The sequence below is a fragment of the Culex quinquefasciatus genome, chromosome 1 (assembly GCF_015732765.1).
Source record: "Culex quinquefasciatus strain JHB chromosome 1, VPISU_Cqui_1.0_pri_paternal, whole genome shotgun sequence".
NCBI lineage: Eukaryota > Metazoa > Arthropoda > Insecta > Diptera > Culicidae > Culex > Culex quinquefasciatus.
Window position 1 is genome coordinate 116196278 of NC_051861.1, and position 26254 is coordinate 116222531.

At 35.7% G+C, this 26254-nt stretch overlaps 2 protein-coding genes across 2 annotated transcripts; one reads left to right on the forward strand and one right to left on the reverse strand.

Annotated features, from left to right (window-relative positions):
* Positions 1-2026: 2026 nt before the first annotated feature.
* On the reverse strand, positions 2027-3400 carry LOC6051127 (transmembrane protein 183). Its single transcript, XM_001867576.2, has 2 exons — positions 3080-3400; positions 2027-3015 (listed from the first exon to the last, which is right to left on the reverse strand). Exons 1-2 carry the CDS (start codon positions 3132-3134, stop codon positions 2036-2038), a joined length of 1035 nt encoding a protein of 344 aa, XP_001867611.2. The 5' UTR covers positions 3135-3400; the 3' UTR covers positions 2027-2035.
* Positions 3401-18144: 14744 nt separating this feature from the next.
* On the forward strand, positions 18145-22581 carry LOC6051121 (NECAP-like protein CG9132). Its single transcript, XM_001867570.2, has 4 exons — positions 18145-18873; positions 20194-20384; positions 20443-20642; positions 20700-22581. Exons 1-4 carry the CDS (start codon positions 18585-18587, stop codon positions 20755-20757), a joined length of 738 nt encoding a protein of 245 aa, XP_001867605.1. The 5' UTR covers positions 18145-18584; the 3' UTR covers positions 20758-22581.
* Positions 22582-26254: the final 3673 nt, after the last annotated feature.

The following is a 26254-nucleotide window of genomic DNA, read 5'->3' on the forward strand; positions in this document are numbered from 1 at the left end:
GGCGTTGAGATCTCTACTCATGCCCAGGGAAAATTAAAGGAATTTGATTTTTTTCAAAATTTTAAGAAAAATTTAGAATTTTAGATTTTTTTAATTTTCAAATTTTCAGATTTTTTAAAGTTTTGAAATTTTATGAAATTTTTAAAACTTGAAATTAAAGGAATTTAAAAAATTAAGTTTCAAGAGAAATTTAGAATTTCCTACTTTTTTGAAAATTTTGAAATCTTAAAAAAAAATTTAAATTAATTCTTTTTTTGGGCATATCGAAATTTTTTGTTGTTGAAATTCTCAGGTTTTGAAATATTTAAAATTTAATGAAATTTCTAAAACTTGATTTTTTTTAAATAAAGGGAATTGAAAAAATAGAATTTTTGAAAATTTTAATTTTCTTTAATTTTTAAATTTTTGTTTTCGTTTTACGGAGCAAGGTGGGTTTTCTTCAATTTTTAAAAGTTAAAATTTTTTAAAGTTTATATGAAATTTCAAAAAAAAAAAATTAAAATCTTACAAATTTTAAAAATTTTAAAAATAAAAACATTTTTAATAAAATTTTGAAATTTATTTTTTTTTGTATTTTTTTTTAATTTTGGATTTTTTATATTTTAAATATGAAATTTTTTAGAAATTCTTAAGATTTTCAAATTTCAAAGATTTTTAAAATTTTATGAAATTTCCAAAAGTTCTTAAAATTTTTGAAAATAAATTAAATGTTTAAAAATTTTAATTTATTTATAATTTTAGATTAAATTTTGAAGATTTGCAATGGCTGCGATCCGTAGGAAAAAAAAATGTATAAGCATTATGAATAAACGTCTACGAGGGGAGAGGGGTTTGTCTGAATTGTACATGGTCTATGAATGGTTCGGGGTCTATTGGCCTCTGGGGGCCATTTATAAACTACGTGGACACTTTTTGGAAATCTCAAACCCCAGAAATTACGATCGTTATTTGTAATACCATTTTTTAAAAATATTTTTTTATTTAAACGAAATTTAAAAAAAAAATCTAAGTTCCATTTTTTTAATGTTAAAAAATAACAAAATAAACATTATGAAAAAATTAAAAAATCAAAATTTTAAACGAAGAAAAAAATAACAATTTTAAAAATACATTTTTTTAAGAGTTGAATAAAAAAAATAGAAGAAAGAAATTCAAGAAATTGAAAAAAAATAATTAGAGGAAGGCAGCAACCCCCTAATAGTAGTTTATGCAACAAGTTGCAAAATGAGGATTTTTTCAGCACGAGTCGTACATTTATCCAACGAGGTTCACCGAGTTGGATAAATACGACGAGTGTTGAAAAAATCAAGTTTTGCAACGAGTTGCTTACAACATTTTTTGCAAATCCGAAAACACCCATTGAGTGAAATTTTAAGTAAAATTTTTATGTATTTTTTCCAATAAATCGTTTAAATTAAAAAAAATGTTGAAAAGTTTTACTTTTCAGCACTCATTTCAGTGCTGAAAAGTAGAACTTTTCAGCATTTATTTTGAAAAGTGTTGCTATTCGATTCTGTTATTTTTGGTAGGAAAAAGTAGGCCGTTTCATTTCTTCAGAAGGACAAGAAAAGTTGACAGTTTTACAGCGGAATTGCAAAAAGGTGGATTAGGCAACGTTTTTGAAATTTAAAAAAGTTGCTGGTGTTTTAAAAATTTTCAAGTACTTTTAATTTTTTTTTTAATATTTAATTTTTTTTAATATTTAAAATTTAAATTTTTGAATTTAAAAAAAATTTCAAATTTTAGATTTTTTTCAAATTTTAGTTTTTTTCAAATTTTTACAATTTTTTATGTTTTTGAATTTATTAAAAAAAATCAAATTTTTGAATTTATTGAAATTTTTAAAAATTTCTGAAAAACATGAATTTTTAAATGTTTTGAAAACGAGCTTCGAACCTATGTTGAGATTTTCTTGATCGTCGATCGTAATTTGTTGATGGTAGATCGATCAATAATCACCACGTAGTTCTTCGAAAGGCCGTGATATTAAATCTCAAATTTTGTCAATTCATATAAACAACGTGTATTTCTCGTCTCAATCGTCCCAAAAACCCGCACTCTCGTCTCCGTCCTCAACCCCTTCCTCCTCCGCCTTCCCCTCCCCACCATCAATCGTCGGATCCTCCCGGTAGTATTCCGGATTCCACCAGTCAAGCACGCGCGTCTGCCGCACCGGCACAAACACCAGCTCGTCCACGACCCGCCCACAGTAATTCGCAATCTGCAGCCGCACCTTGTACTTGGTCATGCTCATCCCCGAGGCAAGCGTCTGCGTCAGCGACTTCACGTACAACTGCTGCTCTGCGCCATACTGCGGCAACAGGTGCGCCGTGTCCGTCATCACGATCAAAATCTGGCAGCCCTCCTCGGCGTTCGCGTACGTGTCCTGCATGTACTCCAGCGATTCCTCCCGCGCCTGTTGCATCCGCGCGGAACGCGCCACCCGGCTCCCCGCCCCAAACCGCGCCCTCAGCTTAAAATAGTACCGCCAACCCGACTTCCCCTTCGTGCACCAACAGAACAGCAACCTCCTCCCGGCGACCCGGTGCGGATCGTTGAACGGCGCCGCCGCAATCCGATGGATAAACGGCCGGTACATGTAGAACAGCGCCCGGATCGTGCAGGCCCGCAGCCCGCGCAACCGCCACATATTCTCCAGCCGAAGCCGTCGCGGCATCTGCTCTTCCAGCTCCCCATCATAAAACCTTCTATAAAGCGCGTGCCAAAACTTGGCGGACTGCGTCACCTCGGCCGTTTTGCGGCAGATGAGCGCGAAGCGCGCCACGTCCTCCGGCCGGATGTGTTCCGCGATGCTGTGCCAGATGTCGATGTGGTAGTCCGCGTACGGGACCAGCTCCTCCTCCGGAGGAGGAAGCACCCTCACCGTTGCTGTCGCAACGGTTTCATCCTCCATAGCTTCCTCGTCGTCGCCCTTTTCGACCGCAACGCGGGAGTAGGACTTGCGGGCGCGGGCGTTTCGCTTCGCCGAGTTGGCAAAGTCGTAGATGGTGATGTCTGCAAGAAGTAAAAATTTCAAGTTCTTATCTCAACCAAAATTTGATGACTAATTTGAACTCACCTCCTCGCGAGGAACCCAAGCTGCGGCCTGGTTTCACCTTTACGCTAACGGCCATGTCGCGGAAGTCTTTTGGACGGCGCTTTCTCCGGAATGGTTCCGAGCAGTTTGACCATACTATTTACATGCGTTCGAACGGAACGTGGTCCGCAAGACGGAATCCACTACCGAAATTGTATTCGATTGTGAGTTAGTGCATTTTTGAAATAAATTAAAGGCAGAAAATCGTTTAAAATCAAAAGAATTTGATTAGAAACGAAAATTATGTTGAAATCTCGAAAGATTCTTCCAGATGTAAATATTTTGCTGTCAACAATAGGTGAAGGCCTCTACTGTTTGAAATGTCAAAAAGTTTGAACTTGCGGGCTCTCAACTTTTGCTGATGCTGAATAAATTTTGAGCTGAAAAGGTTCACCCTTATGGCTAGTATGTGTAGGGATTATGGGTTGCAGGATTGAATATGTAATAAATTATTAAATGAGTATTTATTATAAGATTGATATAGTTCATAAATAAGAGTTAAGAGCGCAACAAAAGTGCGCATTTTCATGAATATTGCCTTGTTAGCTGATTGTGGATTGAGTGCGAGAGCGCGCTAGCGAGCTGCGAGAGAGAACAACGAGCGAGAAAACAACGAGATGCGCGCGGCCAGCGAAAGGGAGAATGAAGATTGTCAAATCAGTTTTGTGGTTAATTTCTGTGGAATAAGACGTGTTGTTTGTTGATTGCAAAATATCTGTGTTTTTATTATAAAAGAAAGTCCCCGATCACGACAATGGCACAGTCCGGTAAGTCGAACCTTTTGATTCATGAAAGATCATTTGTTTTGCTTGAATTGTTGTGTTGTGAAATCCAACAGTTTTGTTTACCTGCCAGTATGCAGGTCCAAAGTTTCGCTTTGTTGTTTTGCCTGTGTGAAACAGGTAGATTTTTGCTTGAACTTGTTATTTGAAATTGATAAAAGGCATAAAACTATCTGCGATAATTGACGGTCTTGAATTTAATGAATGATTTGCTTGTTGTTGTGCTATTGGGAACGAATGTTTTGTTTTGAAGTAGTAAGTTTGGCTTTTCGCTGTGATAATTGAAAACCAATGTTTTATTCTAAGTTTATGGTGGAATTTGAAGGCAAATAATTTGCTCGAAATTTGATTGTTTTTGTACAATCACATTTTTGCTTTAGATTTGATTGTTGTTGTTTTGATTGACGACCAATGTTTTGTTTTTAATTTGATGCAACGTATAATTGTTGATGTGGAAATTGAACTCCAATGTTTTGTTACGAATTAGACTTCAATTTTTTTTTCTTATTTTTGTGATTGATGAAAATCAATATTTTGTTTATAATTTGACAAAAGATTTGAAAAGATTGTGGAAATTGAAAATCAATATTTCGTTTTGAATTTGATGGAGTATTAGTTTGCGATTGAAGGTAGATAATTTGTTTTTAATTTAGTTGTTGTTTTGGTAATTGAAATCAGATTTGTTGTTTGAATTTTATTGTTGTTATTATAATTGACGACCAACGTTTTATTTTGAATTTGATGCAAAATTTGATTGTTATGGATTGTTGTTATTATTGATGATCATTATTTTTATTTTTTATTTTGGATTGGATGCTGGTTATTTTGGTAATTGAAGACCAATGTTTATTTTTGAATAAGATAAACATTTGCTCTAGCATTTGCTTCTTGTTAGTTTTGTTTTAAATTTAATGAAAGATATGCTTGTTGTGGCAATGACTTGATGCAAAGTCCAATAAAATCACAAATTACAAAATTTACAGGTTTAATTTTGATTGAAAGATTTGATTGTTGATGAGGGAATTAAAGCCCAATGTTTTGTTATGATAAGATGACAAATTTGCTTATTTTTGCGATAAATGAAAACCAATGTTTTGTTTCGAGTAAGATACGAGGTTTGATTGATATTGTGGTAATCGAAAACCAGTTATTATTTTGAATATGATGATAGATTTGCTTTTTGTTGTGGCAATCGAAGGCCAAGATTTGTTTTCTGAGTTTTGAGTTTTGTTATTATAGAACGGTATTTTTTTTTCGGTTTTAAATTTCATGCAATATTTGATTGTTGTTTTATGATGGGCAATTTTGAGTATGAAATTTGACGCAATATTTGATTGTTTATATGGTAATTGATGACCAATGTTTTGTTTTGAAGTTGATGCAAAATTTGATTATTAATTTTATGGTTAATGAAAAAATGTTTAGTTCTCATTTGAATGAAGATTTGATTGTTGTTATTATTGACGATAAATTATTACTGTGAATTTGATGCAATATTAGATTGTTGCTTGATGCTGTGGAAATTGAAAACTATCGTTTTAGAATTCTAATGAAAATTTTATAGATTTATGCAGAAATTGACAATCAATGTTTTGCTTTGAAATTTGATTTGAGCAACGTTTTTTGCCGTTATAATTGATTAGTCATAGTTAATTTTGAAGTCTCTTCTGTGTTGAGCCTGACAGACCTCTGCGATGGTAGTCAGAAAAAAAGTCTCCTCTGTGTTGGAGCCTGACAGACCTCTGCGATGGTAGTCAGAAAAAAGTCTCCTCTGTGTTGGAGCCTGACAGACCTCTGCGATGGTAGTCAGAAAAAAGTCTCCTTTGTGTTGGAGCCTGACAGACCTCTGCGATGGTAGTCAGAAAAAAGTCTCCTCTGTGTTGGAGCCTGACAGACCTCTGCGATGGTAGTCAGAAAAAAGTCTCCTCTGTGTTGGAGCCTGACAGACCTCTGCGATGGTAGTCAGAAAAAAAAGTCTCCTCTGTGTTGGAGCCTGACAGACCTCTGCGATGGTAGTCAGAAAAAAAGTCTCCTCTGTGTTGGAGCCTGACAGACCTGAATAATCTGTGCTGGAGTTCTTTGCGAAAGCAGTCAGATAACAATCTCCTCGATAAAGGAACCCGACAGGCTTTTGTGATGATTTTTTTTTAAATAACTTCGCAGAAGGAGCCTTATGGATTTTAAAAATATATTGTTCAGCAAATCTTTTCATTCAATTAAGGACCGTCTTTAACATCACAAAAGAAATTGACCTAAGAAAATGAATAAATAAATTTAAATGTGAAAGTGAGCACTTTTTGGTATCCACAAATAAAGCAATATGTATTTTGGCGTTATGTCTGTGAACTACCTAAAAAATGATTTTAAATTCATCAAATAGGACTAAAACGGTTGTCACTAACACTGGAGTTGTCCTCTCTTGAAAGATAAACCTCTAAATTGAAAGACGTTAATGATTAGGTATTCCATATTGATAGTTGTTATGGTTAATTGTTACTTTAATCGATTTACTCAGCTGTGATACAAAAGTTGCTTGAAACCCAACATTATTTCACAGGGAAGTAAACATTTAATAATCGTTAACATGAACAATACATTATTAGTTAAAAAAAAAGGTAAAATAATTCACTTAATAATTAATTTGATGCATTTTTAAATAATAAATAAAGGAATGATTAATCATCAGAAATGCTTAAAATATAATTTAAAGTGTGAGAGCGTTGCGTCACAAGAGAAAATAATACAAATATTTAAATATTAATTTTGAGTTGAGAAGTATGAGTGACAATTTGAGCAACGAAAAAAAAAACATTATTTTAAAAAAACTAAGAAATATTTATTATATTTATTTTTATTTTTCAATGCAATATCTGTTATTTGTATCAAAATAATTCAAAATCATTCATTAATTTCAATAGAAATTATATTTTAACACTGTATCATTTAATTGAGTTAAAAAAAAACTTTCAGAATTTTAGTAATGTAAATAAATCAAAATTAAATTAAGAGAAACATTATTTTGAAATAAATTAAAGAAACTTTGGGGTTCTTTAATCGATTGTACATAATTATGAAACCAAACTTTTTCAAATTACATAACAGGAGTTTATCAGCAAATAAAAAGTTAAAATTTTAAATAAGAAAAGAAATTATTGACAGGGATCGTAAAGATCGTGATTAAAAAAAAATTAAGTTTCTGTGAACAATCTACTCAAGTAATATATCAAAGTTGCTTGGAACCCATTTTACATTACGAGAAAAATAAAACAAAATATTTAAATATAAAACATTAAAAAATCTTTTAGCTGTTTTTAGATAAGCAAGGTACGTTTTGAAGGAAATTATGGTTAGGATATTGTCTCCTCCGTGTTGGAGCCTGACAGACCTCTGCGGTGGTAGTTTGAAAAATGTTTCGCCTGAGCTGGAACTCTTTGAGAAAGTAGTCAGATTGCAATCTATACATCTATGCATTACAAGAATAATTGAATAAAATATGTTTTTTGTTGTTATCTGATAAGCATAGTACATTTTGAAGGTATATATAAATAATATGACCTTAAACATTGTTTTGATCATGATTAAATGTAACATTGAATAATCTAATCTACGGTAATATCAAAAGTGCTTGAATCCATAACTTTAGCTACAATAAAAACAATTTGAAGAGAAAATTAATTTGACATATAATAGAAATCGAATATAGCGGAACGGCATTTATTTCAGTTAATATATTTTATTTTTATTGCAACAATTTACCACATGATTTTGTTTTATTCGTTAGAATAATATTTTCTGTACTATGTTTTGTTTCAAGATAAACAAAAATATTATTAAGTAGACACAACAGAGAAAAAAAAGACTATTCGGTAAAAACTATCGTTTGTCTGGTTAAAAGATCGTGTAAGTGAATATTAATAGAAAGTTCAAAATTTTTAATATAAAAGTTGAAAAATGTTGATACTACCATGCATTTACAGAACAAAATCGTTAAATCGGTAATTTTTTTTTTTTTAAAGAAAGCTTTTGTGGCAAAAATAAACAACATTTGATTTTATTAAAAAAAAAAACGTATTTTGTGCAGCAAACCACATTTTGAGCATTAATTGAATTATTTATTTTATTTTTGCAATTTGCTTCATTTATTGAGATTGCTTTTCAAGAAATCATCTTAAACTGAAATATGGACTATTTTTTATTTTATAAAAGTGTACCGGTACTGATGAAAACAAATTCTTCGAAAATATTACTGATTTTGCATTTTAGTAATTTTTGCCATGATTTATTTATTTATTACGGTAATTTTTGATACAATGTTAAGCGGTGTATGCACATCGGAAGGAACCGCTCAAGAAAAAATTCTAATGGGCAGCAGTAGAAGCGAAAGCAAGCCAGATAGGGTGAAGAAAAGCCCCAAGAAAACGCTCCCTCTCCTTTGTTCTGCTGTTCGTAAAGCTGTTTCTTGACCTCTTTCCTTCCGATCTCCATACTAGCCTTTATTTTAAAAAAAAGTTGTTTGTTTTAGCTGTACAGCTTGGTTGGGAATAAATTACAGAAAAGTACAGATAAAAATATTGAAAATGAGGAAGGAATAAGCTTGCTTGTAGATCCATTTTGGGTGTTTTTGGGTATTAATTACAAACATATACTTTTCGTCACGACTGCATTTAATATTGAAATCAGTTTATGTTTACCTTCAAGTCCCGTCTGGTGGATCAATCGGACGTGGCACTGGGCTTGGGCTCATAATCCATAGATCGGTTTGAACTCCGTGGCGGGCGCACATAAATTCAAAGTGTAAATTTGAGTAAAAACAATATCTGTGCCTGTCATAGTTTTTGTTTCAGATTTTTTTTTTAAATAAGTTAAATAAATTACCACATTGTATATATTTTTAGAAATGTTTATTCTTTGTTTTTTTTTTATGGTACACATAAATTTAAAACTTTAAAAACGCCAGAACTATGCTTCATTTGTTATTTAAGTCAGCAACATGTTAGATTTTTGAATTTAGAATACATTGTTTTATATTTCATATTCACATAATGATAATAAATAAAAATAATGTGATTCCATTTCATTCGAAAAGTTTAAAAAAATAAAAATTGCTTTTGAATTTGAATTATTATTTTTTTAAATCGTGTTGTTTCAGCAATGTTTGTAAAATTTGCTTTTTAATTTTAAATTACATAAAATTTAAAGAAAATCAGGTAAACAATCACTAATCTCGTATTGCATAAAAAATTGATAAACTTGCGTTTATTTGAGAAATATTTGTGGTTTTTGTTTTTCTCCTCGTTTTTTCTTTTTCTTATATTTTCAGGTGTTTTTTTAAATTTTCAACCTCATCAGCGCATTCCATTTTCTACAACTCCTGCGATCGGATGTCAGTCTCTTGGACAACATAGATGAAACATTTCGAAGACTGCGCTTTCGTATTTAGATCAGCATGAAAACAAAGTCGAGGAACCCGACGAAAATCTTTCAGGAAATTAAAAAAAAATATTGTTTGATTTAGCATTCATGCAATTTTTCTGTTAGGAATTATGATTGATATTCGTCATCTTGAGAGTAGAAAAGAGGGAGAATGTAGGGATTATGGGTTGCAGGATTGAATATGTAATAAATTATTAAATGAGTATTTATTATAAGATTGATATAGTTCATAAATAAGAGTTAAGAGCGCAACAAAAGTGCGCATTTTCATGAATATTGCCTTGTTAGCTGATTGTGGATTGAGTGCGAGAGCGCGCTAGCGAGCTGCGAGAGAGAACAACGAGCGAGAAAACAACGAGATGCGCGCGGCCAGCGAAAGGGAGAATGAAGATTGTCAAATCAGTTTTGTGGTTAATTTCTGTGGAATAAGACGTGTTGTTTGTTGATTGCAAAATATCTGTGTTTTTATTATAAAAGAAAGTCCCCGATCACGACAGTATGGAGATCGGAAGGAAAGGGGTCAAGAAACAGCTTTACGAACAGCAGAACAAAGGAGAGGGAGCGTTTTCTTGGGGCTTTTCTTCACCCTCTCTGGCTTGCTTTCGCTGCCACTGCTGCCCATTTGAAATTTTTCTTGACCAATTCCTTCCGAAGTGCATACACCGCTTTAAGGCTGATACGCAGATGGGAAGGAACGCAAAACTCCATACAAAAAAAACGCCCAAGAAACGGTCAAGGAAAGGGTCACGAAAAGATTTTTCTTAAGCGGTACGCAGCTGAAAAGTAACAGAAACGGAAAGATTGCGTTTGACGTTTCTTCGCGCGGTGCTTGTTTATAATATGTTTTGATGAAAAAATCAAAGAATTGTAATTTTTCTTTTTGAATGCGACTGATAATTACAAACGTTTTAATAATTTTGTATTGGATATAATAATATTTAAAATTCCCGCCGAATCTCAAAAAGCAGAATATTGAAACTAAAAGGAGAGATTTAGTTTTTTGGTCGAAATGGAGTAAAAAAAGAAGTTGTCTTTATAGATGTCGGCCATCGTGTCACCAACAATTTATTGCTAGTACCAACCAGCTACCTCTGAATTTAAGTCCGATTTACCCACACTCGCGGGACCAAAATGAAGTAAATCAGAGTGAAATTAAACTTGACAATAATCATTCAAATATCTATGTTCTTACTGAAAATACAATAATAATCTGAAATCCAACCAAACAACAAATTCAATGATATGAAAAAAAAACAAACATTCCAGAAATTTCAAATTACATTTTATTTAAATAATAAAGAAAATTTCAACAAAAATCTGAAATTTGTAAAATTAAAAATATGCAGAATTGAATAATAATAATAATAATTTTAATTTTTAACGTTTTTATAAATTCAATAGATCAAAAATTTTAAAATTCGAAACGAATGTACAAGTCGAAATTCCAAAAGTTTTAAAAATCGGAAATAATATTATATTATAGAAATTCGTAAATACAAATTTACGAAAACATCGAAATTATAAAAATCAAACACCCTATTTCTTCTTAGTGGTAACGCTTCCGCCTCGTCAGCGGTAGATCGGGGTTCAAATCCCGGCTCGGACCAACACAACTGGTGATCTTTTCCCTTCTGGATTCGATTGCTTAGTAAAGGGAAGGTAGTGTATCGTCACAAACTGGACCTTATCACGACACCTTAGGGAGGCGACCTATGGAATGTTAACATTAACCTAAAAAACATGTTAACATTAGTTGAGTGAAAAACTGCCACTGAATCCGCTTTGTAAATGCCGGCCCCGATACTCTTCACGGGTGTTCCCCTCAGGAACTGGGAAAGATTTACTTACTATTTCTTCCAAAATTAAAAAATCTAGAATGAAAATTTAAGAATAAAGAAATTCAAAAAAAAATTAAGAATTAAGAAATTTAAAAAATTTAAGAATTTAAAAATTTAAAAATTTAAAAATTTAAAAATTTAAAAATTTAAAAAATTTAAGAATTTAAGAATTTAAAAATTTAAAAATTTAAAAATTTAAAATCTTAAAAATTTAAAAATTTAAAAATTTAAAAATTTAAAAATTTAAAAATTTAAAAATTTAAAAATTTAAAAATTTAAAAATTTAAAAATTTAAAAATTTAAAAATTTAAAAATTTAAAAATTTAAAAATTTAAAAATTTAAAAATTTAAAAATTCAAAAATTTAAAAATTTAAAAATTTAAAAATTTAAAGATTTAAAAATTTAAAAATTTAAAAATTTAAAAATTTAAAAATTTAAAAATTTAAAAATTTAAAAGTTTAAAAATTTAAAAATTTCAAAATTTCAAAATGAGCATGCATGAGCATGAGAGATCACCCATGGTTGCCCCTCCGTTGCTGAACAGAACCGTAATATCCTTTCAGCACTACTGATTATAGGCTTCGACGATCTAGTGGTGTTTCCCTTATCAACAGCATGTATGAATGCGCTGAAAAGATAAAACACCATGATTGCTAAAGCTAGATCAGTTGCGAATAGGTAACAGTCATTGGCCACCAACGGCGCCCGCCATGTCAGTTTGTAGACCTCGATTTTAAGGGACGGGAATGTTAGTTAGCGCAGGTTGCTACTAGGGCAGCTGATTTACTCTGTGCTTACACCCCACGAGCGCCAGGAACCTGAAAACTTGTTAGTAGGAAAGGGTATTTGGTCAGGATTCATCATAGAAGATGATGATATGACCCAAAATCATAGTGTTTGTTGAACGATATTATGTATTATTCTCAAGGCAAGCAATCGGATGCTGCGGATGAGACATTTCCCGTTTATCGTTTGTTTAATTTTTAATGAAATGGTTTAATCTTAGACAGCCGGCTGTGGAAAGATAGTACCAAAATAATTTTTAATTATAGAATTAAAGATTAACCATTGTAACTTTTAACTTGAGATGATTCATGGATTTTTAAATGATTGATGTTTAGTGAGGTATTGATTAACGAAGCGAACGACGAGTTGCGATGTTTATCGAGCTGAAATGATGTTATAAGGATTTTTGTTGTTGCAATTATTTTACTGTTTTCAATTTAAAAACACGCGCGTTTAATGCAAATGATTTATCGAAAAGAATGCTTTGAAAACGCACAAAAAGTCTGACGCGACGACCAAAACCGTATAAAATATATCAACCCGAATGTAACACATAATTAATATTATGATTTAATGAAAAAAATGTCGCTTACGTCACTTAGCCGTATCAGGAAAGCTTAGAGGTTTTAAGCAATGTTATTTTAGCTTGAAGCTTTTTACAGTTTTGGCAACACTGTATGTTCTGATGATGCAACTCACACCAACTCATATTCCGAAACATAGCTACCAGTTTTACTCACGCATACTCTCTGACATTCAAAATCACAAATACATCCAACAAAGAACGAACTCACCAACTTCAATGATCTCGACGGCTGCCACTGACATTCCTGAAGTACAACGCGTCGTCTGCACCTCCCGGCCACTCATGGTCACCGGCATCCAAGCAACCGCCTGCCGTGTGCCAAGCCACCAGCACCAACACTAGCAAACGCTGCAGCGAACGTCGCTCGTCCACAACCCCTTCCTTCATACATATCGCTGCTGTTTCTTTCCTCCCCCAGACCAGCCCGCCCAATGTTGACGATCCGCTACATTATCTGTCGCTTTCATTTGTACAAAAGACAAGAAAAACTTAAATCTGCGCAAACTAACACTCAATATAAATTGCTACCCAATTTTGAGGTCATTCTCCGAAATCTATAGAAATGATGAATTCCAATCAAACGTGTCAGCAGCAATTCGCCAGCTCTGACAGTTCTCTCCTAAATAGCATTTGCAAATAGTAATGCTTCCGTCATCCACATTCATACATACATTCATTCATAAATGCAACACACTCCTACACTCACACACTAGAAAGCAACATAAACCGTCATTATCCCTCTCGCTCTCCCTCATAACCTATCTGTTCCAACCCCCCTCCCCCGCTTCTTCATCCCTTTTTCACTCTCACTCTCCCAAACAATGCTCACTCTCATACACACCAACAGATAAGCCGACGGCTTGGAACAGACTCACCAAATTTTACAGCACGCTTCTCGTCGTCTTCGACTGTATTGGTGCATTCTGATCGTGGGTTGACACAGTCAGGTTGAAATGCAAATCAATCTGGTCCTGCTGGTAGTGGCCACAGAACCTACCGCACACACTCAGCCACATGCATAACAAATTCTCTTTCCACCCCTTCGCTGCAGCATAAATGCCACTGTAGTCGGCCAACACAAACAGGATGACGGCAATCCACTTGAAAAACTTGCTTCTCACACTAATACATTCTCGGCTATCACATTTTTTCGGAGCAGCTTTGGTGTTCGCTTCTCACTCGCACATGTGCATTAAGAGTCAGCCGATGACTCTCCCGACTTCATGACACAAACACACACTTAACCCCACGCCGATGAAGCAAGAAAAAAAATTGCTTCAGATAGAAACCAAAAGAAAAATGACATTTTTCAGCGTTTAGTTGCTAAAAACTATGCCAATACTGAACCACCCCTTCACTGGATGTACACCAAAGAAAATTTTAACAATTTAGCACTATCCCACTCGAAAAAGTACGCCGAATATTGTTGAAAAAAGACACGACGCGGGAGCAGCTTGCAGAACGATCCGATCGCTTGGGCTGCCCGAACGGAACTCTTTAAAAATTTCAAAATTTCAAAATTTAAAAATTTAAAAATTTAAAAATTTAAAAATCTAAAAATTTAAAAATTTAAAAATTTAAGAATTTAAGAATTCCAGAAAAAATAAACATTTGTACCAGCCATACATCCTAATTTCCTTATTTCCTAATTTCCTTACTTCCAAATTTCCTGATTTCTTAACTTCCTAACTTCCTAATTTCCTGATTTCCTAATTTCCTAACTTCTCAATTTCCTAACTTCCTAACTTTTTAATTTCATAATTTCCTAGTTTCCTGATATCCTAGCTTCCTTATTTCCTTACATATTATTTTCCTTATTTCACGATTTTCTAATTTCTGAATTTCCTATTTTCCTTATTTCATAATTTCCTAATTTCCTAGCTTCCTAATTTCCCAACATATTAATTTCATAATTTCTTTACTTCCTAACTTCCTAAACTCCTAATTTCCTAGTTTCCTAATTTCCTAATTTCTCATTTTCCTAATATCCTAACTTCCTTGTTTCCTGATATCCTAATTTCCCAAGTTCCTTACTTCCTAATTTCCTAGTTTCCTAATTTTAAAAATTTCTTCATTTCCTTATTTCCTTATTTTCTAATTTCCTAATTGCCTAACTTCCTAATTTCCTCATTTCCTAATTTCCTAACATTCTAATTTCCTTACATATTCATTTTCTAATTTCCTAATTTCTTAATTTCCTTGTTTCATAATTTCACAATTTCCTTATTTTCTTATTTTCATTATTTTACTAATTTGCTATTATCATAATTTCCAAATTTCCTAATTCCCTGGTTTCCTAATTTCCTTATTTCATAATTTCATCGTTTTTTAATTTCCTTATTTCATAATTACATATTTTTTTAATTTCAGTTTTTCTTGTTTTAGAATATAAGAATTTTTAAATTTTCTTTTATTTATTGATTTCTTAATTTTGTTTATAATTGTTGTTAAAAGTTTTTGAATAAACATTATTAATCTATTTGATTTTAAGTTTTGAATGATTTGAATATTTTTAATCTTTTTATTTTTTCCTCGAAAGAACCTCAATCGCGCACACCGTCAATCGCGCTCATACCGAACTGTCAACCGAGCTGTCAACTTTTCTTGGGGGGGTCACGAAAAGAACACGCAACATTTCTTGACCGCTTTCCTTCCGATCAGCATACCGTACTTTACCAAAAATCATGATTTTTTGAGTTCCAAATCCCACTTTTCATACGAATTTTTCAGTTCAACCCATATAACCATTTTTATGTAGTACCTGAACTCAAAAAATCGTATGAAAAGTGGGATTTGGAACTCAAAAAATCATGATTTTTGGTAAGGGTGTTGCAACCTCAACTATTTTGTCTGAAGAGTGCAAATAGGGGAAATATACCCATTTTAAGCCTAAGTGGTCGTGTTTGAATTATGCTGGATAATGAAATTTACTAAATCCAAGTACACCAACCAAGTACCAACCGCACCGTACCGAACCAACTCGGTACCAACTTTTTGTAAACATTTTTGTTTAATTTTACTTTTATTAAAAATTAATCTATTCCTTTAAACAAGCATTAAAAATAAAATTTCCCAAGCTCGTTCCCAAGTGTATTATAAGGAGCTGGAGGTTTTTTTTTTTTAATTCTTAACTTATTTTTATTAGGTCCTTTTATGTGCTGTGACCAGGTTGAGACCGAGGATTGGTAAATAACTCATATATAACAAGAAACAAAAACAACTCCTAAACTCCATACTTGGAGATCATGTAACTGACGAGGGTTACTTGGTCCAAGCGGGTCTTACAGGTCTTGAACCTGCCGATGTACTCGGAGCACCTCCCCGGCTTTCTCCTCCGTCACTCCACCGTCTCGGGAGCCACTGCTTCCTTGGCTGCTTCCTGCGGGGCGAGGGCGATCCTTCGATTTTCCGTCCGGAACTGCGCCCGGCAGCGGAGGGAACTCCGCCGGCGTGAACGCCGGAACTGCTGGACTCTGATTCTCCGCCTTCCTTGCCGGCGGTTTCGGTTTCGACGCCTGCTGGCGCCTCTGGATGAAGTCCGCACGCTTGGGGCAGCTGCGGTCCGTGGCTTCGTGGGCTCCAGAGCAGTTGGCACACCGCTTCGGCTCGGCTTCTTGGACTTTGCACTCGTCCGTCTTGTGGGGACCCCCACAGTTGTTGCACCTCCCCTTGAGATGACAGTTCCTGGTTCCATGACCCAGCTGCAAGCAGTTCCTGCACTGAGTCACGTTCGGCCGCCGGTAGGCCTCCCACCGGATGATAGTGCTTGCCACAACCTTCATTGCAGAGAGCTTCTTCAGATTGGTGTATCCCTTGGGGAAGACCACAATGTACGGAGTTTCGTCCACGGTGGACTTTTCCTTCCGCTTGATGACATGCACCTCCAGCGCGTCCAGCTTGAGATCCCTCTTCAGCAGGTACTTGACCTCGTCCGGTTTCAGTTCAGCAGGTAAGCCACGAACAACGACCCGGTGAAATCGTTCGCTTCTTCGGCCGTGGGTGTAGAATTCCACTTTCTTCTTCTTGAGGAGCTCTTGCAACTTATCAAAATCATTGATAGAGAAGCAGGTCACCTTTGTTCCAAATCGGGTTATTGTGGATTTAGCTCGTAGCTGGATTTTCTGGCATCTTCTCACGATCATTGGAAACGGTCGTGGATAGACCTAGGGGTTCCCAGTTGGAGTGAAAAAATTCAATTTATAGAAAAGTTATGGATTAACATTTTGCTTTTTTATCACTTCTCCGACATCAGGAATAATTGTTTGAACATGCTCGCAATTTTTTTATTCGGTCGGAAAAATATTATTTTTCTTGAAAAAACTTTCATTTTTAATCACATGATCACCCCTAATTCTGGCTCGATGCCGCCATCATGCGACCGCGTGCTCCGTTTGTTTGTCAACAAATCTGCAGCTGGATGGTGAGAAGAAGTGAGGGGGGAAGAGATTTTGACATTTTTATGCCCGCATCTGGCCCGCCGCCTATTTCGTCGGTCACTGAGCCGCCGGTCGTTTCCAGTGACCGAGTCCAGCTAGGTACTGATCGTACAATAGTTTGTATCGGGTCGAAACCAAATTTACAACTTTCCACTATCGCCACGAGCTTGTAAAAATCCGTGGTGTTCTTCACCACCAAAGGTGGTTGCTTTTGTTTACTTGCCGACTGGCCGGGTGCTGGAACCGCCGGGGCGTTCCCTCCTCCTGCTGGGCTGGCATTGTTGTTGTTTTCCGCTAGCGGGCTGAACTTGTTGTTGTTGAGCAGATTCTGCTCCACTTTGCTGTCGTCCTCTTTCTTCCTTTTGCGCTCGTTCGCCTCCATTCCTCGGAATGTTGGGGCGGAAAGTCCGCCGAAAGAACCACGACGGCCACTATCGGCACTTTTGACCCGCAAAACACGACACCTCCAAACGTAAACAAAGCCGCGAGCGCGCGGCTGCCACACATCCGTCACTCAAGAGCACAGCAGGAGAACTGCAGCTGGAGGTTCGTTTGCATCAGCTTTCCTATCTCTCTCTAGCAAAAGTTTTTTGTCAGGCGACTCAACAAAATTTTTGTTGAATATAATCACAAACCTTGATTTTCTCAATTCCACAAAAGACTTTTGTTGTTTCGAAAAAGCTGCTTTGACGTTTAGCGTTGATTCAACAAAAAAAAAAGATTTTCAAATCATCAAAACGTTTTGTTGATTCAAATATGCCTTATTTTTCTGCGTGCGTACAAAGGGTCATTGTATTCAGAAAAATAAGCTTTATCGCTGTGAACAATAATATATTATCAGCAATCTAAGCTTCATTTTAGGACCCAATTCTCTCTTGTTTTGCACAAACGATGAACAATTTGACCGAACGATGATCATTTTGCTTCGTGCGTGTTTGAAAAGATCTGAGTGAAAAAGATAATATACAAAATATTTTTCTGCGTGTGGGTTTGTGAAATTTCAAATAAAATTAAAAAAAACTCTTTTTCTCGGTGTATCACCTCACGGTGTAGCACTCCAACTCCCCTCTCACTCTCACTTCTGTCTCTCACGTCTCACTCACGTTTGACATCAACACATCAAAAATTGCAGCTCACGCGTCAGCGTGTGAGTTGTGATGGTGAAGCTGCTTACGTCACAGCCTTTCAAACGCATCTTCGATTTTGACATCGACAACAAAAGAGAGTGCGCTGGGGTGGAAAAGAAAGTTTTCACATCAGCAAAAAAAAAAGTAGTGTCAAGTCGAGAGTGGATTTTCCTCCCGAAATTTTGGTCACGCAACTGCACGATCGAAGCAACCCGAGCTGGAACTCAGCAGCAGCAACCGGAAGTGGATTTTCGGCTAGACGAATTTGGGGGCGTTTTTTCCTGCGCTGAGATTCTCATGTTTTCGTTCCTAGAATCGTCGTAGCAAGCGAGACCCAATTTTTTCTCGCTGCGATAAAACGCAAAAGTCATTCTCGAAAAAAAAAGAAAGAAAACAAAAAGGGAGAAGCAATCCGATAAGATTTAGAACGGAGCAGGAAATCCCCTTCTAAAAGCAAAAACAACAACAAACCCCTCGTCAGCGAAAAAAACAGCCGGGATGGAGTACGAAAGTGTGGTGCTGGTCAAGCAGGAGGTGTTTGTGTACAAGATCCCGCCGCGGCAGAGCAACCGTGGCTACCGGGCCGCCGACTGGAACCTGGCCGAGCCGACCTGGACGGGCCGGATGCGGCTGGTGTCGAAGGGCAAAACGCTGGCGCTCAAGCTGGAGGACAAGACGTCCGGGGCGCTGTTCGCCAACTGTCCGGTCGAGGCGTACCCGGGCGTGGCGATCGAGTCCGTGTCGGACAGCTCGCGGTACTTTGTGCTGCGGATACAGGACGACAATGGTAAGGGGGAGAGGAGAGTGGATATCTTTGAAGGTTTTGTTTCGTTTCAGGAGATCGTGGGACCAGATGCTTCAGGATGTCTCTACGGACATGCGGATCGCCTTCGGGAGTGGCGCTTAAGCAATCTCACTTAAAAGGCAGGAAGACTCTTTCAACAAGATCCCCAGGAGATGATCTATGAGTACTAGGGAGTATTTCCGGAAACATACAAGATCTTGAAGAGCCAAGTGGTACCGATTCTCAAAACCACCGGTCACCGGTTACCCAGTCACGACGTTCTAGCAGGATTCTAGCAGAGTTCTTACAGAGCTGGATATTCTAACAGCATTCTAGCAGAAATGTTCTACCGTTTTAGCAGGATTCTGGCAGAACCAGCTCTGTTAGAATATGTCGTGACTGAGTACTCTCCACAAAGCGTGAAGGAAACAAGGCAGACTCTTCCAACAAGACCCCAGGAGATCTGTCATCCATCATGATTAAGAACAATAGATTTCGGAACTATAGACTCACGGTGGAATGTCAGGCGATTCGGGACGAGAAGACAGCAGGGCGGGACAAGCAGCACAACACCCGTGGGAACAAGGAGTCGTACAAACAGTTGCGAAAACAGCAAACCCATCTCTTCCGGGATAAGAAGCGCCGCTTGGAAGAGTTGAAGTTCCGGGACATGGAACAGCTGTATCGCTCCAATGAAACGCGTAAGTTCTACAAGAAACTCAGTCAATCCCGGAACGCCTTCATTCCGCGGGCCGAAATGAACAGCTACCGGAGGAGTGGAAAGAGGGAGTTATATGCCCGATCTACAAGAAGGGGGACAAGTTGGAATGTGACAACTATCGTGCCATCACTATTCTCAACGCGGCCTACAAAGTGCTGTCTCAGATCATCTTCTGTCGGAGCGAGCAAAGGATCTTGTTGGTACGTACCAGGCCGGTTTCGTGGAGGGGAAATCGACGACGGACCAAATCTTTTTGCTACGCCAAATCCTCCAACGGTGGCGCAACGTGCAAGGTGGTTGAACCAAGTGGAGGAAGATCTGAAAAGTGTGGGGGTTCCGAGTCGGAATTGGAAAGAAGCAGCCCAGAACCGAGTCAGATGGCAACACATTTGGAGACAGCTTATGACCCGGAGGTTGTCCGAGCAGTAAAAGTAAAATAGACACACGGATTCGTGATGGCAAGGCCGATTGAGCCAGTCAGGGTGTAGGTTAAGATATAAATATTGGGTTCCGGGTTCAGATGCAGCACAAATTTCAGCCATTTTTACCCCTCTCTAAATATTTCACTCAAACTCATGTTTGTTACTTTTGAAAACCGGCAGGCCGCAACGCGTTCATCGGGCTCGGCTTCGGCGACCGGTCCGACTCGTTCGACCTGAACGTCGCTCTGCAGGACCACTTCAAGTGGGTCAAGAACGAGGAGCAGATCGAGAAGGAAAAGGTCGAACCGAAGCAACAGCTGGACCTGGGCTTCAAGGAGGGCGAAACCATCAAGATCAACATGAAGATTACGGTTGGTTGAGGGTTCCACGATCTTCTAAAGGAAATTTAAATAAAATTTTGATTTTTAGAAAAAGGACGGCTCCGAGGTCGGAGGACGCGGCGCCGGGGCTAAGAAGGCCGGAGGTCTGGGTCTGTTGCCACCGCCCCCTGGGGGCAGCAGCACGCGCATCGCGCCACCCCCGTCGGTTCCGTCGCCCTCGCATCAACCCGCGGCTGGTTCCGCGGCGGCGCCGGCCGGAACCGAGTGGGGCGAGTTTACTTCGGCCGGGTAAGCGTTAGTGTCCCAAATTGTTGAAAATTAAGTCTGATTTCCGAACTTTTGTAGAGATAAGCCCCAAGCGACGACCCCGAGCAAAACGAACGCCAACTGGGTGCAGTTTTAAGTCTACTACAAAGCTCTAACGTAAATTGCATAGCGAAATATTGGAAAACAGCTGCAGATTACGGCGAAGGGGGTCGTATTTAGAGAAAGGACCTAGAACGTTTCAAAGCCACCACCATCACCACCAACAGACCACTAAACTCTACAAAAAACACACACTAGCTGAGCGATTTTCACATAAGTGAAAGCTCACTTCATCAAGTAACGAACGTAGTGACACTAGACGTTAAAATTATCGCTAGCGCTAGCAATTTTGCGTTGGTTCAGGAAAGGTTTAAGAACCTTGCAAACATTAGCGCAAAATTGGGCATCATAAGCACAGTAACAAGGAAATAGTAAACAAAAATCTGGATGTAATTCTATTCATATACAACCCATGAAAACAAAAAAGCAAACAAACAAATATATATTCTATTAGACTATGGCAAACAAACTCGCACTTTTTTGTGTTTGACAGTTTGCTAAACTTGCAAACTTGTTTGCGGCAAACAAGTCAAAGGCATACAAACAAAGCAGGAAAATGCCAAACTGTCAAAAAGTTTGTTTGTTTGTCGTAATCTAATAACTCCTTAAGGCATAACAAATTCAAAACAATTCATTCCCCGTTATCCGAGCTATCTTTTGCGCTATCGAAAAAAAAACTGTCAGTTAAAAAAGCGACATTTAGGCAATAATAACAAAACAAAAACTGTATGAAATTTATTATTATTAAAGGCACATATACTGCTGAAAAACAACTGAAGAATCTGCAGCAGCCTTGCGTTGCATTTCGAAGCGTTTGTTACAAACAATTTAAATAAAAAAAAAACAATACACTGTTAATGGCTCTAGAAAAACAACATTTAAAACTAGATGTTTGAAGACCAGTGCAAGAATGCGTTTCTAAGTTTTCACATTTTTTGTAAATCTAATTTTTCGCTTTCAAAACCAGCCACGGCGAACGGTTTCCACGTGAGAGATTTTTTTGTTTTGAAACAAACAGTAGAAACACAAACAGGCAAAAAATAAGAAGTAAAACAAAACAAGTATCGTAATCAATGTAGATGAAGGCTAACACAGATAACAAAAATATACAAAAACAAAGAAGAAAAAAAAAACTTAGTCGTGTAGTTGAAAGAAAGAAAAAACACTTTTCACGAAGAGAAAGGAAAAGAGAGAATCTTATATATAAACGGGGAGACAAAGTAAACAAATAAAAGCGAGAAAGAGAAGGAGAGGGAAAGAGGTGCAAAGTTGAGTAGGTTCTATATATATTAAACCAATAAAAACAAACAAAAAAAAACAAAAAAAAACTAATCAAAGAAGTAAACAAACAGCATATATTCCTGACGCAAGCCGGGCGCCACACCAAAAGCTCGGACTCTGCTCAAAAGTAAACTGAATCGTGATTTAAAGTTTTTTTTAATGCCCTATTATTGTAAAACATTTGTGGTGGAACATGTATTCGTAATCAAGAGAAGTTAGGTTTTTTCCCATTTTTTTTTAAATATATTTTGTGTTCCCAAACAGCAATCGCGCATAGCATAGCATAGCATTCGCGCGGCTTAAAACGCTCCTAGAGAGTGAAATATATTTATAACCCCTCTTAAATTTGTTGCCGTAGATAATAGTGGAAAAGCTGTGCAAGGGTGTGTTATAGCGAGCGGATTATTTTTTTTTTCTCTTGCTGGTTTATATTTACGTTTTAATCGCTTAATCGAAACTAAGTATAGGACACAACAAAAAAAAAAAAAAAACAACAACAAAAGTGTAATGGTGTAAAACCTAGAATATATCAATAAATTTGTTGCGACAGTGGTCGCGCACTGACATGAGACTAGCAAAACGGGAGTGTTTTTTTTTTCTGTTTTGGATACCGAACGGGTTGATAAGTTTGATGACATTTCAGTGGTAACACGATTTTTTAAGCATAAAAAATTAAGTAAACTGAAATTTACAGCCAAAAAAAAAAACAAGAATATAAACATGTGCACAATTAAGCAAATATTTTTTTTATTTTTGGGAATGTTGGAGCGATTACTACCGACATCATTCTTTTTTAAATGGCCAGGCCAACTACGTAAAGTTAACTGCAAGGATGATACGTTGAATCAAAAATTCTAGAGTTTTTGTAAAGGTCCTATAAACATATAAAAGACAATAGTTTATAGGTCCTTTTTTTTGAAAAAAAAAATCCAGAGTTAAATAAAAATAAATTAATTAAATTTAATATTTTAAATTTAAATTATTATCATTTTTTGTTTGTTGTCAATCCATAAAGGTGCTTCCAAAAACTCTAGTCGAGGAAGACTTCCCGTTTCAGCTTAAATGCCTGAATTATATTTTTTTTCAATTTCCCAGGTTCTTTAATTCTGAAACTCTGAAATACATAAATTCCTTAATTTATAAATTCTTCAATCCTTAAATTTCTAAATTTTAAATTCATTGATTCTTAAATTATGAAAAACCAAAATTCTTTCTTTTTTATTCTATTTTAGAGAGTTTTTCAGCCGGCGGCGGGTTCAACTCTTTACTCCCAAATTCATATTTTTTTATATTATTTAACTCTCAAATGATTAAATTCTTCAATTCATAAATTCATAAACTATCAAAAGCTTAAATTTTTAAATTCTAGATTTATTGAGTTTCAAGTTTTTTAATTCTTAACCCATATACTCTCAAATTCTTAAATTATTGAACTCTCAAATCCCTAAACTCTTAAATTCTTTTATTCTTAAATTACAAAATTCATGAAATCTTTAATTCTCTGATTCCAAAATCAGTTAATTCCTAAATTTCTAAGTTCATAAATTATTTATTTTTTTAATTCAAAAACTCTCAAATTACCAAATTTTTAAATTACTACATTCTTAGATTTTTAATTCTTCAAATCTTAAAATCCGAAACTCCTGTTTTATATATTTTTTTATTTTTATTATAGAAATTTTTAGCTGGTTGATTTCTTTACTCCCAAATTCTTAAAATTTAAAATTATTTAATCCTCAAATTCTTCAATTCTTTAATTATCAAATTTTAAAATTCTTAATCTATCAAAAGCTTTAAATATTAAGTTATTAAATTCTGAAATTTTCAACTCTTTAACTCTTTTAATTCTAAAACCTCGGGTTGGTTTTCAAAAGGTCCGAAAGCGCCAGTTCTAAAAAAGCAGTTTTTCAATTTCATCACTTCGTAATCAAATTCGAAATAGTAGTTTATGCAACAAGTTGCAAAAAGAAGATTTTTTCAGCAAGAGTTGTACATTTATCCAACGAGGTTTACCGAGTTGGATAAATACGACGAGTGCTGAAAAAAATCAAGTTTTGCAACGAGTTGCTTACAACATTTTTTGCAATTCCGAAAAACGCTTCTTTAATGGAATTTTATGTCAAATATTCATGTGTTTAGTAAATTCATCGTTCAAAGCAAAAAAATATTGAAAAATGTTACTTTTCGGTACTAGTGTTCAACTTTTCAGCACCCATTTCAGTGCTGAAAAGTAGAACTTTTCAGCACTGTTATTGAAAGGTATTAATTTTCCATTCTGTTATTTTTGGTAGGAAAAAGTAGGCCGTTTCGTTTCTCCAGAAGGACAGGAAAAGTTGACAGTTTCACAGTGGAATTGCAAAAATGCTTTTAATTGCTCATCTGCGATGATCTTTACTGAAAAATAATGAAAAATGGATTTGCTTCAGAGATCATATCGAATAAGTGTTTAAAGTCGCGATGGCGGTTACGACTTGTTGAAAACTTAAAACTTTTAAATTTTCAAATTCTTTAATTCTAAAATTGTAACATGCTTAAATTCTAAAATGCTGAAATTCTTAAATTATTAAATTCTTTAATTCTCAAATTCTTAGATTCTTAATATTGTATGTTCTAAAATGTTTGAAATTGTAAAATAACAAAATCTCAAATCGCTCAATTCTTAAATTCTCACTTGAATTCTTGAATTGTTTAAATAAAAAAATGTATAAGGCATCAATTCTAAAATAACTTCACATTAAATTCTGAAAGCTAAATGTCATAATTTTTTACTTGGTTTTTTTTTACTGTAGAAGACATTTTTTTTACTTAGTTTTAAAACACTGAAAAAATGATTTTCTGAGTGTCAACAAAAAAGATTTCAATGCTCAAATGACGATATCTAAGGAACCATTCGATCAACTTTCAATGTCAAAAAATAAAACATTTTTAATACTTTCTTATATTTATGGTAAATATTCACATAATTTTAATTTACGTTAGCAAAAGGTTTCAAACCACTTAAGGGCCAATACGCACCTCCCAAGAAAAGAGGTCAAGAAATTGCTTTACGAACAGCAGAACAAAGGAGAGAAAATGATTTCTTGGGGGTTTTCTTTACCCTGTCTGGCTTGCTTTCGCTGCCGATGCTGCCCATTTGATGTCTTCTTAAGACATTTCTACCGTAACAAAATCTCAGGACATCTGCACCGCACAAAGGTTTTAGGGCATCTCTACCATGGGCACCATCATCTCTTGGCTGACTTCAAAGAGCATCTCTACCGCTTATTAGAGAGCCTATACCAGGGTGGCCACCTCGGAAAAAAACCGGGATTTTTGTCCACCGGGAGAAAACCGGGAAAAACTCGGGAATTCGACTGACAAACCGGGAAAATATTTTAAGATTGCTTAAAATTTGACAAAAGCCTCTTAAATGCATTCGATATGTTCTTTTCTTAAATAGAATTTTATTCCTGTTATTCTAAATGAAGATTCGCGAAAACTATGTTTGAATTTGTGTAATAGACTCATGCTTCTTGGCTATGGATGTTTTTTCCGTTGTATCTCATGATATTTTTACTTGGCGGATTTGTTTTTTTTAAAGCATTTTTTTTTCTCTACAGCAGCGGTTCTCAACCTGGGGTACATGTACCCCTGGGGGTACCACGAGCGGTCACAGGGGGTCCGGAAGAAAAACCCCGTAAGAGCGGACATTTGTCCCAAACAAAATATTTAAGAGAAAAAAAAAACAAATTGATGTGACGCAAAAAATCTAACAACCATATTTAAGATGCAGTGATTTACGGGCGAATTATTTTTGACCAATCAGAAAATGTTTAACAAAATATTTGAATAATAAACCTATAATTTGCATTCGTCAAGAAATTTTTAGAATATAAAGTAAAGTGCGCCGTTTTAAAGTTTTATCTTTTTGTTTTTTTCTATGAATACTTGTTTCAAATTTGTAAATTGTGCCAACTACCATTTAATTAAAAACATTCAAAATATTCGCAATTCGCAATTTTCAGTGTAAGAACGGGCCTTGACCGATCTTATGCACCAGGTTCCCGACGAACACGCACTGCCCTTACACCTACATCTCACCCTTGCTCTGAGTCAGTACGAGCAGCACGCTAGAACACGCTTTGAGTGTTCGTGCCAGGCATGCACACCTTCTTTTCCGGTTACGCATTTTAACTCGGCCGGGGGTGGTACATTACGTAGGGTTTGATGTAAGTATAAGCGCCTAACCATTTATAGTGTGCCTATCAATTTTC

What these genes read in the sequence shown, in the direction of transcription:
- LOC6051127 (XM_001867576.2), bottom strand. Translation starts at nt 3,134, where the DNA reads ATGGCCGTTAGCGTAAAGGTGAAACCAGGCCGCAGCTTGGGTTCCTCG. An exon ending in CTTGGGTTCCTCGCGAGGAG is followed by an intron (nt 3,016 to 3,079) that starts GTGAGTTCAAAT and finishes TACTTCTTGCAG; the next exon opens with ACATCACCATCTACGACTTT.
- LOC6051121 (XM_001867570.2), top strand. Translation starts at nt 18,585, where the DNA reads ATGGAGTACGAAAGTGTGGTGCTGGTCAAGCAGGAGGTGTTTGTGTAC. An exon ending in GCGGATACAGGACGACAATG is followed by an intron (nt 18,874 to 20,193) that starts GTAAGGGGGAGA and finishes GAAAACCGGCAG; the next exon opens with GCCGCAACGCGTTCATCGGG. An exon ending in AGATCAACATGAAGATTACG is followed by an intron (nt 20,385 to 20,442) that starts GTTGGTTGAGGG and finishes TTTGATTTTTAG; the next exon opens with AAAAAGGACGGCTCCGAGGT.